General features: G+C 41.5%; 1 protein-coding gene across 8 annotated transcripts in view; it reads right to left on the reverse strand.

Annotated features, from left to right (window-relative positions):
• Positions 1 to 13,725, reverse strand: part of chd9 (chromodomain helicase DNA binding protein 9) — a 79,422-nt gene that overhangs the window by 53,971 nt on the left and 11,726 nt on the right. Inside the window, exons 1-2 of one of the 8 annotated variants that reach the window (XM_049559989.1) lie at positions 11,218 to 11,237; positions 10,293 to 10,407 (exon numbers count right to left, since the gene is read on the reverse strand). The exons of 5 other annotated variants lie outside the window; for them this stretch is intronic. In XM_049559989.1, the coding sequence (XP_049415946.1) occupies positions 10,293 to 10,355 (63 nt within the window). In that variant the 5' untranslated portion in view covers positions 10,356 to 10,407; positions 11,218 to 11,237. Of the gene's footprint in view, positions 1 to 10,292; positions 10,408 to 11,217; positions 11,301 to 13,725 lie in introns of those variants that run through there. 2 more of the 8 variants (XM_049560019.1, XM_049560011.1) reach the window with 2 other exon arrangements.

Raw genomic sequence — 13,725 nt, forward strand, 5'->3', positions numbered from 1 at the left:
GAGTGGCTGCAAAGGCACAGGTGTCTGTCTCTGAACACTCCATTACTTCCTCATCAAAGGGCCTGTATTAGTGCGCCACTGCTCTCATTTCTTGCCTGTACCACCGTGAGAGTCTCCACTAGCTCACCATTAGGGAAATGAGAACTGAGAGCAAGCAATGCACTGACTGAAAATGACAAGATGGCTAGCACCCACCGGTGCTTCAGAGTCTACCGCGAGCTGCTCCTCTCACACAGACATGAAATCCATGACCACCTGGAATTTAATGTCACCCAGTGTTAATAGCAATATTATCCATGGTGCACTGAATGACAAAAAAGGCCTTTTGATCTATTTTGCATGTGTACTGCTGTAGACAATTCACGTTTGATCTGGTTATTTACGTTTTTAAACATTGGCAAATAAGGGGTATATAAACACTGCACACATTACATTAATGTCTTCACACCTGTATGTGTTACATATGTAACACATATATACAGGTGTGACACTGTGCACTGCGTACTCCTTTTTACACTTTGTACTGTGAACCTCTGCTCATTCCTTGGATCATTTTGCACATTTCTGCACAACATACCACTTGCAAAAAAAACTCTCACAACTCTTTCATTTTCATTATTGTACATATCTTTATAGTATTTTTTCATATTTTTTTTATGGTAATTCTTTTCTATTCTGTATGTTTCTTGATTTTTGCAGTACTTGCTTTATTTTTAATTTCACTTTCTCTTACTACGTTATGCACCAATTCACCAAGTAAAGTCCTTGAACTTTAAAACCTAGCTGGCAATACCGGATTCTGAAACTGAATAACCCTGCTGTAGTCTACTTGAGCAAGACATCAAATCCACACAAAATCAGATACCGTTTCATAGCTGGCCAATTTACAAATCTTACATTTTGTAATTTTACTTTTTCGGTGACAACATTTTAGCTCAAATTCTCCAGCCAGCACTTCTCATTTGTCTGCTTTTATCTGCAAATTGTCAAAACATTAAAAGAAGGCCACAGACATTATTATTAAACCAATACACCTTTTTCACAGCAGTTTTGACATGTCACAGTAGGTGAAGCAGAGATGTATTCAATAACATTAATGTGAGCCGCATACCACTTAGGGGAGGCCTTGGTATTGCCCATGCTGGCTCATTGGAATAGCTTACTGGGACACTTAATGGAACTGAGCCATGTAATGTTATGAATTTCACCTGTGCTTTTCCTGCTATGACAAGTCAAAATGTCTGCTGTGAAAGATGTCCATGTCTTTGGTTTGCTTGTTTTTTTGGGTTTTTTTGTTTTTGTTTTAAAGGTATTTTATAGGGCATTTTGCCTTTATTGGACAGGACAGGTAAGCGTGAAGGGGGGGGGAAGAGAGTGGGGATGACATGCAGCAAAGGGCCACAGGCTGGATTCGAACCCGGGCCGCAGCGGGAACAGCCACTAAGCCTCTGATGCCCCAGTTTGCTTGTTTTCTTTGATCAGTAGCAAATAATCCTACACGTTTTTATTTAAAAATGATTGATTTTCTAATATTTAACTAATCATGTAATCAACCATCTAAATAAAAACAGCCCTTGCCAACACAATAATGACATAATACTGGATTCTCACGTTTAAAATCAGTGAATGTCCATGAGACAGCAACCAGTGTTTCCTGCATGTTTAGATCTGTATGTGGTGGACTGACTTCCAACACTTGAGAGTTAGCTACAACACAGTTCAACACTTAAATTAACAGCTGATCAGCAAAGTTATTTTTCTTATGTATAACGCTGGGCATGAATGCTGCGTCTTGATCAATCATGTCAAAAGAATCTAGACTCCTGTAGGTGGAAACACTGAATGCACAGTGTTGGATGTCAAACCAACACGAATCAGTGCCCTCTCTATAACTCCACCACAAAATCACATGGATGACATAAATAAACCTAATGCCTGATAAACAAAGTCTCATCACTTTCACCACCTTGGTTAAACCTTTGCCTTGCTTTTCATACCTCCTTGAAAATGCTCCTCAGTGCTGTTTACTTAGAATAGGCCTGGTCTTCAGTGTTTCTCACAGAAATAAAAACTTCACAGATGCCTCTTCTCACCATACTTTGTTAATGATACATAGATGGCACCGTGAAGTCTAGGTGTGAAAAGATTAGGCCCCGCTAATTAGGCCTACGGCTACAGGCCGGTTTGCAGCCACGCTGAACTGCGAGGCAGCGGCAGGGTTGATAAATGAAAAGAGACATGATGCACAGCAATGCTTCCTCAACCAATTAAATACAGCACCATGCATTAATGATCCTTTATTCAGGGCCAAGAGTAACAGTAGCTGGGTCGAGCACGGTGCCCTCTAGAGAAGCTGTTCAAAGTCTAACAGAGCATTATTACTACAGTCTGGTTTACTCCACTGTGACCAGACAGCCTTACTGAGCCAGACAGAAGAACTGCACAGGGAGAAACAAGATGGTACAAGCTCACAGTAGAAAAACCTGCACTTCAGTTGCAATGTTAATGTAACAAAATGATTGAATTATACTAACAGCTACTGAAAATCACCTATTCACCTTTATAATCACCTTTCTATTTTCTATTTCACCTTAAAAACACATCACAGTGTGATACAGACATGGATATTGCTGCATCCTCAAGGTTAACCATGCAATAAGCCCCAAATGTAAAAAGAAGAAGTAAGCAAAGTTTAAGTCTAACAACTGCACTGACCTCCGAAAATACAACGCTGCTAGCAGTGTGTGTGTGCCTGAGATATTTATAGTAAACACACATAAAGCTCAAAGGACTATGATCACAAAGACAGACAAACAGAAAACATGTACACATCCAAACACCCTGTTTCCTTCGCTCCTTCCTTCCTTCCTTGAAACACACACTCACTCTCAAACACAGACACACACACACACAATAATCTTTAAACCAAGTTAATTATGTTCAAATACAGCAATTAGTGCACTGGATACAATTAACCAACTGATCCAGCTGTAGCAGGGATATGTCTCACCACCACCACAGCCCTGCTGCACTCCTAATCAACTCCAATCCAACAGGCTTTAACAAAGACAGGCTTTGCTCGCTATTATGCAGTCAGCTAATTGACTTCCTTATTTAATCAGGTTCAGCACAGACAGCCATTCCTACTCTATTGCTAATAAAAATGATGATGAGCGCAGACGGATCCATGTGAAGTGTTACAGGTGCAGCATGTTGTACCGTATACTCTGGCTGGGACAGAATTGAACACTAGGGGGTGACTGTGAGGAGAGAGGGCAGGAATGAATAAAGAGAGAGGACGTCTGTCATCACCTTCAGGTAGACAACATATCTGAATCAGTCTGGTGAAAACACCAGCATGTTTTCCTGCATTTGACTGACATCAAAAAAGGCTACAATGGGGATGTTAGAAAATAAGAAACAATCCAAAATACTATGTGACAAGCTGTGATATTAGCATTAATGTTGGCCAATGTTGGTTTAGTTTGGCTCTCTCATGATGCTCATTTTCTCACTAAGTTCTAAACAAAATAAAAAAAATCAGCTGTAACTAGGGTTTGAGGGCTGTGCAGAATACAGAGTATAGCCTCAGCCTGGCTCTGTGTCAATCAGGCCCTATGACTGAGAAGAGCAGGCAGTGATTCTAACTAGGGCATCTGGCTGTCTTGTATCTTTAAGTGTCAGCTCAGCGGGCAGTCGCTCAGCAAGATTTAAGATGATATTTTAAGGGCTAGTGCTGTGTGCACGCACTGGTGAGCATGAGCCAAAGTGAGCAAGAGGCCATCCATCAACACAGGGACACTCTTCACAATTAGTAGCTGACTCCCAAATTTTACATGCCAACAGTGCCATTATGGATCCTTTCCTCTGGAAACATAGGTAGCCACTCTTAATGCAGGTCTCTTTTGTGTTTAATTAAAGATGAGCAGAAAGTGTTCAGAGGTAGCCAAGGTAGCGGTAAGGAAACCTGTGTCACATACTGTACCATCAGTTCTGCCTTTTCACGTAAACATCTGTTGATTTTCTCACAGAGAGGAGAATCTCACTGGAATTTCTGCACAGACTGGTCAGAAAAAGTCGTTATTATAAGTAGTTTATTAACTTTATTCTGACTTCATTTTCAAAGACAGGCCACAACGCAGGCCGACAGCTGAAGAAACATGAGCTGTCAGCTAACAAACAGGTCGTAAACTATTTAGCCAGATTACCTAAACCACCTAATATGAAGGCAATACTAAAAGTGACAACACCAGTAATGTAATAAAAAAAACCACACTGTCATTACAAAACACATGGTGTGTCAAAAATGAATCAGGAAATCAGGCCCACAAACTGTGACAGATGTTTTTTTTGTTTGTTTGTTTGTTTTGTAAAGATGCATGTTTCCTTGGGGTGTGCCGTACAATCTTGTTCATGGTGATACCGGTATAACCTTAGATCGCATATGAAAAATTCATATTGTGATACTTGCAGTATTTCGATTTGTTGACATATTTACTGAATATTTGAAGGCAAACTGTTAGGTTGACATGTAAAACTATACCACTTATGTCTATGTTCTTAAATTAATAATTAATAATATATTTTTCCACTAATTTGTCATATCAAATATATTGTTATTGCAAAAATACCCTAAATTACTGTGATATTATTTTAATGCCTTATTGCCCACCCCTAATGTTTCCCAGTTTTCAGCAATTATCTTGCTGCACACAATGGGTCTCATTCATGAAACGTGAGCAGAAGGAATTCGTGTGTAAACTGTTCGCAGACGGAAATGTACGTGCATGTCCGCATTCATCAATATTTTAGTAGCTCCGATCTTTTCATAGCTACTAACAAAATCTACTCCTGCTCCTGACCACTCGTAGTGCTTGTGTAAATTTAGTAAAGCACATAAATACTGCTTGTCGTCACTATTGGAAATAACAATTTTAATTCGTACTGCGCTCTGTTATGTACACAATATACAGATGCCTTTGAAACACATAATCTAAACATGACAAAATATTAAAAATATAACACATGTAGTTGAATTAGTTGGCAATTAGCAGGTTTAAGATCCAGATTAGGTTCATGATTGTGAATTATCTATGTAAATCGACTCAATAGATTACACGTTCTTTCTACATGTTGAATGATGATAATAAAAATATCCGTAAGAACAGCCGGATCACAGCCTCTTCGGCCTCAGTGCCTGGGTTCAGCAGGGGCAGCAGGAACAGCAGGTGGTGGAGCCACAAAGGAGCACGCGCCAGCTGAAATAATTATTTGAGACACTTTTTTTTTTCTTTTTTTTTTTTGTGGCTTTTTGATCATTTGAATGAATAAATCTGATTTGAAAAATGTTTAATTTACATTGTATAAAACAGAGCTTTAAGCTATTAAGATTCAAATAATTTGAAGACGAGGCATACAAAACTGCTGTAGGCTATATGTTATCCGTATCATTTGTTAAAATAAATGTTAAAATAGTTCTACATTCCGACAGCCATCACTGATTTAGAGTTTATCCATTACGCACAAAACATCTCTGGTTTCCCGTTCCCACTTCATTCGAAACCCCACAAATGAATCTTCTGTTTGTTTGGTGACCGCTGTAGTTTTGTGTGTGCTTAGGCGTTTCTTTGCCTCCAGTTTCATATCAAACCATTTACGCTTCACCTCTGACATGGTTCTTTGTACTACAGAGACAACATTAACAGCATCTGTTACCTCCCTCCAGGCCTTCGCTTTGCCAGTCCCTGTCACACCACTACTAACTGAAGAAAATAAAATGTTTTTTCTTAAGTCCACTTCACCCAAAATTATTTAGATCTCCGCTTTGGAAAAATTCTTTTTTCCTTTCTCTCTCTTTCTTTGTTTGCGCCATGACTGACAGGTCGACTGGATGCACCTACACCTCCTTATATGGTGGTCATTGGCTATTCCTGGGCGGGGATTTATACTAATTGCTGATTACCGGGAGCACACTTTAAAGCGTCACTTTACGATGGCATTGGCATTCATGATCATACACGTGTTTACGATCAAATCTCAGTTTCCCACGGTGTTCCTGAATTCGGAGTAGGTTTTTAGGAGAGTAGGCTTTTATGTGCAGATCTACACACAGATCTACTATCTTTTCATGAATGAGACCCAATCTCATCAAAACAAATAAAAACAATGGCAAAACCTATGGAAATAAGATCCATGTTGTAATAAAGCAGAATAATGCTTTGATCTGGATATGGGGTCTCCTCACTCAGAACCAAACAATGACGTACTGAACAGTGTTTGATTGTTCCTCTGAAATGAAACTCTTCTCCCAATAACCACTGACATGGACGTGAAAGCAGCACAGGTGGCCTCCGAACAAGTGACAATTTTGCAGATGCTGTATGATTCATCAACCCCAGAGGAATTAAATGTGTTTTGCATATTGAACAGTTCAAGGTTTTGGTGTACATGACGTGTCAGAAGAAAAATCGTGGCCGATGTTTTTTAAAGCTGTTTTTTTAACTGCGGTTGTTCTGAGTAATGACGTGGTGCTCTCTGAATCAGAGATGGCACAGCAGGTCAGACACCAGGCAGTGAAGTGAAGCTGAACTGTGCAAAACAAGCAAGCCGGATGATGCCATTCATTAATGGGAACATCGGTGCAAACTGAAGAGTGGAGCTGAGAGGAGGTCCCTTAGGATGCGAAAGAGAGAGAGCCAGACAGAGACCGAGAGCGAGGAGAGGAAATTGAGGGAGGGATGAGGTGGAGGGGAATTCAGCAAGGGGCTTACTGCCAGACCTTTACAACTCCTTCATTATTGAAGCAGTGCAAAGGGAGAGCAGGGCCAATGCCTGTGCTAAAAGGAACACACACACACACACACACACACACACACAGAGGACGACGTACATCTGCACACAAGAAAGACAGAGTGGGTGCATAGTCGACCTGCAGCCTTCAGGATATGATGAAGTAAGGTTTTTTTTGTTTGTTTGTTTTGTTTTTTTTTCCACTGCTCTGATTTCCACCTCCTGTTCAGTGCAAGGCAGGTGTCTGGGGAGTGAATCTCCACTGGAATGGTGGAGGCCGGGCATACAAGCTTTCTCCCACCAAAAAATGTTGTTATATCTAAATTTTGGAAATTAAGTTTGAAAGTTTTTGCAACACTGTGGTTGCAGCTGTTGCTGTCAGAAACAGACTGGATTGCTTCAGTATCCTTCAGTTGCTGCATTTCATCCAATTGCAGCTGTCAATATTCATAAGTCAACTCAGCTCTGGGCTATGAGACAGAGCAGACCAAGTGATGATAAAGACATATCTTGATAAAAAATAAAGAAAAGTTCATGCTGTCCATGAAAGCAACTGTGCTTAAAAACATGACTAGAAAAAATAGTTTATGTCTATCACTGAATGGAAGAAGTCCATAAATAAAGAGAGATCAGAGGCTGTTAAACCCCAAATATACACGACACTGTAGGAACTTTACATAGGATACTTTTCCTTTTAAATTGACCATTCTGTATCATAACATAACATAACTCAGTCCAGGAAAGTACCACCCCCACTCATTGCAGGATAAGGAAGAGAGATTTTGTTCTTGAGGAGGGTCAAATTTTCTTTTTACGTAAAACTACAAGAGCCACGGTTTGTGTTGAGCTGTACTTCAGCATGCTTTTCATAACTGCACTTACTCAAAGTACAATAATCATTTTCAGAAGGGAAAAAAATGGCTAAAATAAAACCATTTGGTGACATTGTAACTACATTGGCTTGTTAATCGCAATGGTCTTTTATGGTAAGTTTACACACTTTCCCAGTATGACTGCTCCTGGCTTTTCTTCAGAACGCACCTTTCAACAACAGAGAAACTCTATCGTTGAAAAGATTTTATCTCAACAGCTTTAGCTTCAATAAGCCCACACTGAGGCTTTTTGGGGGGGGGGTGCATCTACCCTTTAGACGATTAGCTACAACTCACCACAAAAACAATGCACGTAAAGTTTTTAAAGCCGACCCAGACTTGATTTCAAAGCTGATTTAATTAAAGCCGTTACAAGGAACTTTTAACTGGATATGCAAAAGTCTCTCGTTGCTGCTGATGTCTGTGCGTGACCTACAACAGCAAATGAGACCATCAGTGTGAAGATAAGCTATTTCTATATAGTGTATATCCATACCTTTAGGAAACTGTCTCCTGGTCCTCCCCAGGTCGCTTCCAGGACGAAACGATTTACGGCACTCAGACAGCACACGTCATCTTACTTAGCTGCTTACATTTATAGTGACTCTAAATAGTCGCTATTCCTCCTCCTCGACCAGACATCCGCGGGGAGTTAAAATAGCAGCAATCATCGGGTAAAAGTTCTGTGAAAGCACTGGACTCACCAACAGTCAGCCACGTCTCAGTCACACAGAGAAAATCCAATCCTCGGGAAGTCAGGAAATCCTTCAGGATAAACGTTTTGTTCGCTAGCGATCTAGCATTTACCAGCCTAATCCTGGCAGGAGCCGGCTCGTCCACGGCTTTAGCTGTCCGGAAGCCACACACAGAGGCCGCAGGTTGCGCAGATTCACCCCGCACCAACAGGGACGAGGAGAGCAGGGGCCGTGGGGCTGGAACACCTCATCTGGGCCGACGACAGGTACCAGCCCGGCGTCGACAGGGTCCAGCGAGTGCCGAGAAATAAAGAGGTGAGGCACCGCTCCATACTCAGTCCAAGAAGCCGTGGAAGTGCTCGCCAAACAGGCTCTCATCCTTACCAGCCGACCGCTACGTTTACCCCGGCGGCGGTGGCGTTACGCTGGAGAGGTGGAGCTGGGGCGCGGCAGAGGTGAGCTGGGATCCCCGATAGGAGCGGGGGCAAAGTTTTCCCGTCTTGTTGTTTCATTCATCCCCAAAACAAACACATGCGCGAGCCAGGTAAGCGTCTTTACGACAATACGCGCTAGAGCTCATGGGAAATGTAGGCTTCATTCCGGCAAAACACTACCGTTTTTGTCCACAGGGTCGCCAAAATCAACTCAAAATGAAAGTTCCTTGTAGGGGCTTTAAATTATTTCGTAATTTCCATGAAAAAGATGTAATATTTTCAGTTGTACATTAAAGTATAATTTTCACTGCCAGTAACAAATTTTTACTCACATTTAATTTTCATTTATTTACTTATAGACACTAAACAGAGAATATTCTCAAAAGTATGCCTCCCACAATAACAGCACTGAATAAGAAGTGAACGCACCGTACATTTTGTGGAAAATTTGGTTTGGATCTGTTTTTGTGTTGTAGTTTGTTTAAACTCACGTTTAAAATCGGATAAAAACATTAAAAAGTCGACTTTCAATTTGGAAAACTAACATGAGTATTTCATCTCTGAGGACACTACCTTAAATAGCTACATACAATTGTTATTACAAACAATCATCTAAATCTTTGAGTGTAATGAATTACTAAAGTGAAGGTACTTTGACCTACAGGCATACTTACATGATAAAAAGCTGCACCAAGGTTGAAGGGACTACACTGATTTTGGTTACTGGTGGCGTGTAGCATAACTAATCAAAGGCACAGCAGACAAGACTAATTTTCTCCACTAGGCCAAGGAAACCTACACATTAACAGGTATATCAAGTCATATAAAGAGTCTTTTTCTGTGGCCTTTCAAATGAATTCAGTGCTGGAAAATAATTTAAATATTTTTATTTATTGAGGGTATTAATCTTATTTATGCAGAAATCATCAGAGAGGCCAAGGGGGGAAGGAGCGAGTGACAGTTTGTTGGCATTATATACATCATGTATATGAAACATCTATGTTGTCACTGCATTGTTTTAAGCCCATCTGTCATCTACATCCAGGGGCTGTCTCAATGTCAAGAAGAACAGTGATGCGCTATGATCAACCTCATACACAAACTAGCGAACAAATTCTCACCTGACACAATCAGCACCACTGTACTGCTCCTGTGCTACTGCGGTCTTTTCATTCAACCTACAGACTGATTTAGCGTAGCATGTGCAAAATATATTCCGATGTCGCACTGTAGACGAACTACCAGACAGATTAAACAGAAGCAGCAGCAGAGTATCAGAGTCGAAGCAGAGTAGCAGCTCTCATGTTCTCCACACAGCATGAGAAGAGAGATGCAAATTGGTATGTGTTATGTAACGCAACTTGACCCTATATCGATATAAACAGTATTATCTTAATCCATATCTTGCTTGAAAATTAACCGATATACCGTACATGGTGTTTACATTGCCCAGCCTTATCTACAACTAATATTATGTTTTTGTCTTTGTTTCCTTTACTGACCTTTTTGTGAGCCTGTACGATGGTACTGCCAACTACCCAGTGAGTGATGACAGATAATGACATACCAGTTCCAACAGTGAACTTTCGTCTTCTAAAGCAGAGAGTGAATTGAGTCCTGTCAACAGAAATGGAGTGTTGTAAAATACAAGCCGAACACTCAATACACAAAGACTAGACTTGCAACACAGGCGTCCATGGCAACTAGCAAATGACTTCCTACTGACACAAACCTGTTTGCTGAACTCACAAATCAGTAACCAGCGAGCCAACTGCCGTCTCCGTGGACAATGTGACCGACATTAAGTTGTGTCAAAGTCAAACTGTGGCAAAGAAAACCATGTATCAAGTGGAACAGTAGGACAAACTCACTGTAGCCACTCTAGCTTTACTCAAGCTTGCTTTATTCAAGCTTCACTTGATACAAAGATTTTTTTTTCCTGAGATTTCCTCAGACAATCCCTCCCGCCTACCACAAGAAGACAACCACTGTGTCAGCTGTAAACACAAGGGCAGTGGGGTCATTACTCCTTCATGTTTTTTCTTATTTCCTCTACTGCACACTACACTGAGGCTAATTTTCTTTACAAAGGGATTTTTATGCCATCTCCCTCATGAGAGTCTTTTTATACCCAGAGACACTGTGGTAGTCTAACCACCTAGGTTTCCCTTCTCCGCTAGTCAAAGGTTAACACGAGTTCAAGGAGGCTGCCTCACGTCACAACCAGAAAGCCTTGCATTCCAGTCACATGCACACACACACACACACACACACACACACACGAGCCCTCCACATTTTGACCAGTGAGCAAACACTAACCCACCCAGGAAAATATTCAAAGCCATTTAATCCTGGGAGAAAGAGGCAAGCGAGAGAAAGAAGGACAGGACAGCAGAATAAAAGAGCGTACTTTAAATTCAAACCTACTGACAGTTAGGGCTGGCAGCGTTCCGACATGCTCCTGACACACTCAATCCAAGTACAACTCCCGCCTCCCTCTCCTCTCCCAGCTCCTCCTCCACTGAGCCCTCCCCTTCCGCCCACAGCAAAGACCGCCTGACTTCCTGTTTACCTCTGACCCTAAGTTATCCCCCGCCCCCGCCCTCAGCTGGCAGACCTCCAAACAGACAGGCTGATGAGGCCGGATGCAAACAGTCAGAACACTTGACATAGCGAGCAAGCCAGAGGGTCAGGGAGGGAGGGAATGAGCAAGAGAGAGAGAGACAGAGAGAGAGGGTGGGTTGTGTATGGATGTTGGGGGAGGTGATCAGGGAAAGTGTGTGAATGAAACAGCCTATTACCATGTGGCTGAAGAAGCAGCGGGTTTCCCAGGGGTGTGTGCCTGGGTATGTGTGTGTGCAAAATGTGCGCGTGTGCTGCATGTGGGTTGTGGTGTTAGGGCTGGGGTGATGCATGGTGTCAAGTTTCAGGGCTGATTATGGCATTGCCTGCCCAGTCTGGTCAGCTGGTTGGCGCTGAGTTATATAAACCTCAGAGAGGTCAGGAAGCTGGCATATCACACGTAAATGTGCCAACTCTACTTGCAAGTGCACACAGATATCCTAAGTTGCTTACTCGCGATACAGCTCTGAGGCCAAGGCAGGGTAGAGAGGGGTGGGCAGCGATACCCAGTCAGATAATAAATCTAAACCAGCATTGCAGGCAAGCAGGCAGGCAGGGAGGAGGCACATGCTCAGTGTCACTGCCGGGGGCCGTCAGTGGCTACAGCAGCACAGGCCATCAGTAACCATCCATCTCCACTTCCATCACTGTTTCTTTTTTATGCAGCAAGGGAGTCATGTGCACCTCTATACTTAAAGCCTCTGGTCTAATAGCAAGGCAAACTGCACAGCCAATCATTAAGAATACATGCATCATGACAAGAGAAGAGGGGTACAAATTAACCAGAACAGATTAAAATGCAGCAAGGCTGATATCACATCAAATCACATAGGAAACACCTGGCAATACAAGAAAAAGTGAGGCTTAACGGCAAGACAGACAAACTGACAACTGTTCATTTTTCCAGGTCTGCTCTCTGTGTTATATGTATTTATCTATTTGCATCGTTAAAATCACCAATACACTTAAAATATGCCAAACTTATTTTTCAAAAATATGCTTAAGAGGTCGTAAAGAAATTTAACCCTTGACCTCAGCATATAAAAAAGATTTTAGAGTAACCAATTTATTGCAGTTCACTTAAACACTGTCTGACTGCTTGTGCTAACCTGATTTCTCCCAGTAACCTGGTTTCTTGTGTGCACAAGAACCGTAGTGGCCTGGGCGAGTTTAAACTGAAACTATGGCTCCTCAAATACCAAGAGGCAAGAATGCAGCCAGGGTGGCTGACATCCTCTTTCAGTTTGAGTACGTCAAGAAGGGTGTTTTAAATGTGTTGGTGTTGTCCCAACAAATCTTCAAAACCAGTTTCCTTTTTGCCTTTGGGGCTATGTCTAATCTGAACCCATAAATAGCTCTATCAAATCTAAATTACGACATCGATTGTGAACAAGAATACAGAATAAGGAAGGCACAAATTACCCATTGGGTATTAACCACAACAGACAATAATGATGCTCTCCAATAATTTACTATTTTTAATTATTACTACCACTGCTACTACTTCTACGACTATGTACTGTGCAACTTCTGTTGGTGTACTGCGAATGGTATGGGAGGGTGATGAAAAAAAAACCCTTTGAAATATGTAATACTGTAGTATGATATATTAAATAAGGAAGTCCAATTGTGGGGAAAAAAACTGCACACACAAAACAACCTGTGGCTTTTTTAGAAAAAGTAGAAAAAATGGTGAGAGATACTAGTGTTGCTTTCATCAACGAAGAGTATGACTAACTATCGTCGTCAACGAACCTTTATCACGTGACGATAACGAGACGAGACGCAACGTAAATGGTGGTCGTGTGACGATAACTATAATTAAATATATAATGCAATATTGTTGACGAATAAAAACAAGACTAAATGTGGTTTACAAAATAAAACCTCTGCTAAAATGTCTCTTCATTTTCGCTGACCAAAACGAGACCGGACGAAATAACGTTATAATGTTTAGTCGCATTATTATTATTATTTTGCAGTATTTCCGTTTCCTAGGCTGTGCGTCGCACTGCGCAGACGGATTACAGCCGTGACGATATACAGTACAACATCACTCGCTCTCATGTGATATTGCTTTTGTACAACAGTTCAACAATAGCTTAAACAGCAATGCTGAGTAAGGAAATGTTAACAAAAGGTAATGAAATAAAAGTATGTTATGTAGCTCCGCGATCCCCCAGTCTGTTGCCAGGCAACGCGGAACACACACCAGGAACTCACAAGCTACTTTGAATTTACATTGATCTGCAGCTTTGTAACTTCGTCCAGTTCGGCTGATGAAACGTTGGCAAACCTGGATGTTGGCACGGC

The sequence above is a fragment of the Epinephelus fuscoguttatus genome, linkage group LG2 (genome assembly GCF_011397635.1).
Source record: "Epinephelus fuscoguttatus linkage group LG2, E.fuscoguttatus.final_Chr_v1".
Lineage (NCBI taxonomy): Eukaryota > Metazoa > Chordata > Actinopteri > Perciformes > Serranidae > Epinephelus > Epinephelus fuscoguttatus.